A 4,543-nucleotide genomic window follows, 5' to 3' on the forward strand; every position below is an offset into this window, starting at 1 on the left:
TTCAGCCTATTCTATTAAAGAGACCCATCCTCGAGTCCGGTCTCTGCAGCTGCTAAGCAAGCACCCTAACAAGTGCCTTCACCCTGGGAGTCACTATTAGACAACCCTTCACAGGGTTGGTGTGGCCCGTACAAGTCATGGCTGCGGACTGGCGAGAAGGTTGTACCTTCTCAAGAAGGTAATCATATATGTTCTTTTTATCAGTTTCTTTGTCTTTTCTTATGTGGACACCTTTTATAGTGAGCGTGGATTCTTTTTTAAAACACACAAAAAGTTACTTTCAAAAGGGGGGGAAACAGCCATGAAGCAGTGGGAGGAAAAGAGACAGGAAGGAAACAAAGAACATAGGACGGGAGAAAACCTGACAGGAACTGACACAATGGATGATGGATGGATTGTGATAAGAGCTGTATGAGCCCCCAATAAAACTATTGTAAAAAAAATGGCTCATCCTCGAATTTTTTCAAGTGACCACCTGGGGGCACTGTCCAACATTTCCATGTTAAGTGCTGACAAGAGACGTGGGTTTCAATTCATAGCGAACCCTTGTGAAAGAGTCCAAGTGCCCACAGAGTTTTCTAGGCAGTCATTTTTGTAGAAACAGACCTTCAGGTCCCCGCTCGCCCAGAGCCCCTGGTGAGTAATCACGGTCGACCTTACCTCTGCCAGCCAAACACTGAAACCATGGAGCCACCAGGGTTCCTTTGGAATTTCATAGCTTGGAAAAAATGATTCCCTTTACAGAACAAGAACTTGAAAGAACACCCACAAAAAAAAGCATTCATCTTCAATGGCTCAATCCCTCAGGAGCCTCCCCGAGCATCCCCCAGCGGCTGCCGATGTTTATCCCTCAGGATGAGGGAGGCAAGCAGAGGAACCCCCAGCGCTGGCTGCACACGGCTGGCCTCTTACCTTTGGAGTCTTCTTTGGCCAAGTGACAACAGGGACCCCAGTGATGGCCAGACTGGGGTCGTCATCCGCATGCTCCTTCAGGACATTCTGCGGCCAAACAAAGTAGCCATATTAGTCCAGGGCGCCCTCAGGAGAGGGGTCTGAGGGGGCCAGAGGCAGGTGAGAGCTTTGCGCAGTCAATGCGTTTCCCCCTCCCAGACACTCAAAAGAAACCCAGCCACCGGGGTCCCCCGGGGCCATATAACACACAGCACCCTTCTTGGGGTCCTTCTTGGAGTAACCAAGTGTCTTGAACATCCTTCGCTGTTGTTTGCAGGGTGCCATCACCCCCATTTTCCACCCCATAGGGCTGCCTAGTTTGTCATCTTTATGGGAAAGCAGATCTCAAGCTCTTTCTTCCGTGGAGCTGCAGATGAATTAGAACCACCAGCCATCTGGTTAGCAACTGAAAGCTTCACTGTGACACCCCCAGGGCTCCTTCCACCTTACTTTATCTAGTCCATTCTGACTCACAGGGACCCCATGTGACCAAGGAGAACTATCCTACAATTTCCTAGACTGTCATCTTTGTGGGGGCAGGTGGTCATGTCTTGCTCCTGTGGAGCCACTGGGGGCAGGGTTGGACTATCAACCTTTCCATTGAGCACTTCATCTTGGCACTCCAGGGCCCCTCGCCTCACCCTACCAAGCAGGGCTATTTGAAGACTAAATGACCCTAACCAGGAGCCCTACTGGCTTAGTGCTTAATAAGTTGGTCCGCTGTTCGAAACCACCAATTGCTCCTCGGGAGAAAGATGAGGCTTTCCACTTCTGCAAACATTTACAGTTTTAGAAACTCACAGGAGGGTTGCTATCGTCAGGACTGACTCAATGGCAGTGAGTTTGGTTTTTTAGGAAAACCCTAACCAATCCATCAACATCCTCTTGACTCCCCCTGTGAGATGCACCAGTACCGTCTCCATGACAGAGAGCGAGAGCGAGAGCGAGAGTAAGGCTTTGGCTGATGAAATGAATTGCCGAGACCAGTTAGATAGCGAAGAGTGGAGACAAGGTCGCCGCCACACCCATAGACTCCAAAGCTGCTCTTGCAAAAAAACGTGGAGCGTGGGCAAACATAGTTCCTCATTAAGCAATACATTCAGAGATTCTAAACAAAAAAACAAAAAAAAACAGACTCGAAGCCCAACTAGGGAAATTGTGCTTGGGAAAAAGTCAAGTTTTAGAGTTAAGAGGTATGTTTTAGGTCAAATTCGTCAACTAACAGGTATGACCTTGAATGAGCCTCAGCTTCCTGCTGCCCAATCTCACTACCATTGAGTCAACACTGACTCATAGTGACCCTACTGGGCAGGGTAGAACTGCCTCTTTGGGTTTCTGAGATTGTAACCCTTTGAGGAAGTAGATGACCTCAAAACTGCTGACCTTGTGGTTCGAACACGCATCAGTGGAGGGGAAGTCTCCAATGCTTCCTCCCATTTCTTGAGGCCTTGCCCTAGGCTCTAAAAGAATCCTATCTGTGGAGTGCACTGATTCCTTGCATTTGAGAAGAGCAGAAACTGAAGCCCAGAGCAGTGAAGTGGTTTGCCCACGGTGCCACAGCTGAATGGCTGATGGGGCATAGAGCCAGCTCCATCCAATGCCAATTTGAGGTAGTTGGCACTCGGCGGATCCAGCCTCGGGGAAACCATTCCGGCCTCCACGCTGAGCACTCCGGTAGCAAACACGGAAGGTAACCCTCCTGTTGAGTCCTTTTAATGTGCTGTCCTTCACACAAGGCTGGAAGTTCCAATCTACCTTGAGGCCCCTTAGAAGGCCTGGTGAGCTATGTGCAAAAAAAACCAACCAAACAAAAAAAAACAGTCACTGAAAACCCTAATTGCACCACCAGCTCCTGGCTGAGTTGTCAGTATCATGAATCAAAAAGCCTGCCTTAAGAACCCGTGGGTCTGAAGAGATGCCAAGCCCAAACCTGGGGCAGGAAGCCCAAGGCTCTTGCATGTGTGCACCCTGTGGCCACCAGGGGGCGCCCCGGACTCTGTCTCGCAGAGAAGTCACATTTCAGATGTGTGATGATGATGGGGTGCCAGAAGAGATGATTCTAATGGAGATTTTTCTCTGAGTAAGAAACGGAGCTTGAGGAAATTGTGTCACTGGCTTCCCTGGGCTCTGCCTGAATTTAGACTCCCTGAGGCTCTTGGAAGCACAGAGGCATGGGACCTGGGTGTTTGCACCGGCCCGGAGCCAAAGGTGACATCTGCCAAGTCACCGATTAGAGAGAGATCTGAGGTCCTGGAACCTTCTGGAAGGTGCTCCTGTTTGATAACCACAGCCAAAGGCCTGCTGGGCTTCTGTGCCCCTCATGCTGACTACCCTCAAAGAGCTTAATTAGTGAACAATGGATTCTGGCCCCATGCCTCCCCAGAGAGGAATGGTAATAATGAGAAGTGCCATCGATGTGGGGACTAAAAATACCACCACTGTGATAATAAGGCAGCGGCAGATATTAGGAGAGAATTACCAACCGTAGTTTGGTTAAAAAAACAAAAAACTCACACCAGAAACCCTTGAGCCACTTATGAAATTGAATATGCGTTAGACCTGCATGCACCACAGGGTTGTCAGGGCGGGGGACCCTTCCAGAAGCAGATCACCAGGCCTTTCTTCCATGCCTCCTCTTGCTGACTACAACTCACCTGACTCCCTCAGAGTACCTGCCCGTTTAACCGTTTGTGTTGCCTCAACTCACTCACTGCCACTGAGTTGATTCCAACTCAGAGGGACCCTGTAGGACAGGGAGAGAGCTACCCTGTGAGTTCCCGAGATGGTAACTCTTTACGGGGGTAGAAAGCTTCATCTTTCTCCCAAGGAAAGGCTGGTGGTTTCAAACTGCAGACCTTGTGCTTGGCAGCTTAATGAATAACCACTACACAAACAGGGAGCATAACATGGCAGTAGGGCAGCCTGGACTGCTGCACTAAAGGAACCCAGAAGTCTCAAGGGACCCTGGTGCCAATGATAGGGGCCACACGACTGAGCCTCATCACCTTGGGCCTCCTCTAAGGCGCCTCCACTGCAGCCCAGCCAGCTGGAGCCTGCATGCAAAATCCCAAATGCAGGCTGAGCGGTGTCCTCTAAAAGATAGGTTCCACCTTAACCCCCAGTCCCCATGGGCAGGACTTTATTTGGAAGTAGGGTCTTGGCAGATGTAATTAGTTGAAAGCGCTCGAGCTAAAACCATCCTGGTGTTAGGGTGGGCCTAAATGTCATGACTGGAGAGGGAGCTTGGCGACACAGAGAGGTAGACATAGAGGGAGGCCACGGGCGAAGGCAGGAACTAGAGTGGCGCCGCCCAAGCCAAGAGGCCACAGGATGCTGGCCAAGGCATGGCAGGCTCTTCTTCCCCACTCCCGAGGGGCACAGCCTGGGTAGCATTGTGGTTTCCAATTCTCATTCCAGATGGAGGCGTCTTCAACAGTTCGAAACCACCAGCCTTTCCTTGGGAGAAAGACGAGGCATTCCACCCAGAAAAGAGTTACAATCTTGGGTCGCCTGGAGGAGACGAGCCAGTGAGGGTGCAACGTAGCAATGATGAAGCAGACAACTTTCCTCTAGTTCCTAAATGCTTCCTCCC

At 50.4% G+C, this 4,543-nt stretch overlaps 1 protein-coding gene across 1 annotated transcript in view; it reads right to left on the bottom strand.

Moving 5' to 3' along the window:
• KDM2B (lysine demethylase 2B) overlaps positions 1–4,543 on the bottom strand; it is a 75,412-nt gene that overhangs the window by 8,477 nt on the left and 62,392 nt on the right. The window contains exon 13 of the mRNA XM_045296717.1: positions 913–999. Within this exon, the coding sequence (XP_045152652.1) occupies positions 913–999 (87 nt within the window). The remainder of the gene's footprint in view (positions 1–912; positions 1,000–4,543) is intronic.

This window comes from Echinops telfairi, unplaced genomic scaffold (genome assembly GCF_000313985.2).
Source record: "Echinops telfairi isolate 266 unplaced genomic scaffold, ASM31398v2 ScPeMD7_7412;HRSCAF=8450, whole genome shotgun sequence".
Lineage (NCBI taxonomy): Eukaryota > Metazoa > Chordata > Mammalia > Afrosoricida > Tenrecidae > Echinops > Echinops telfairi.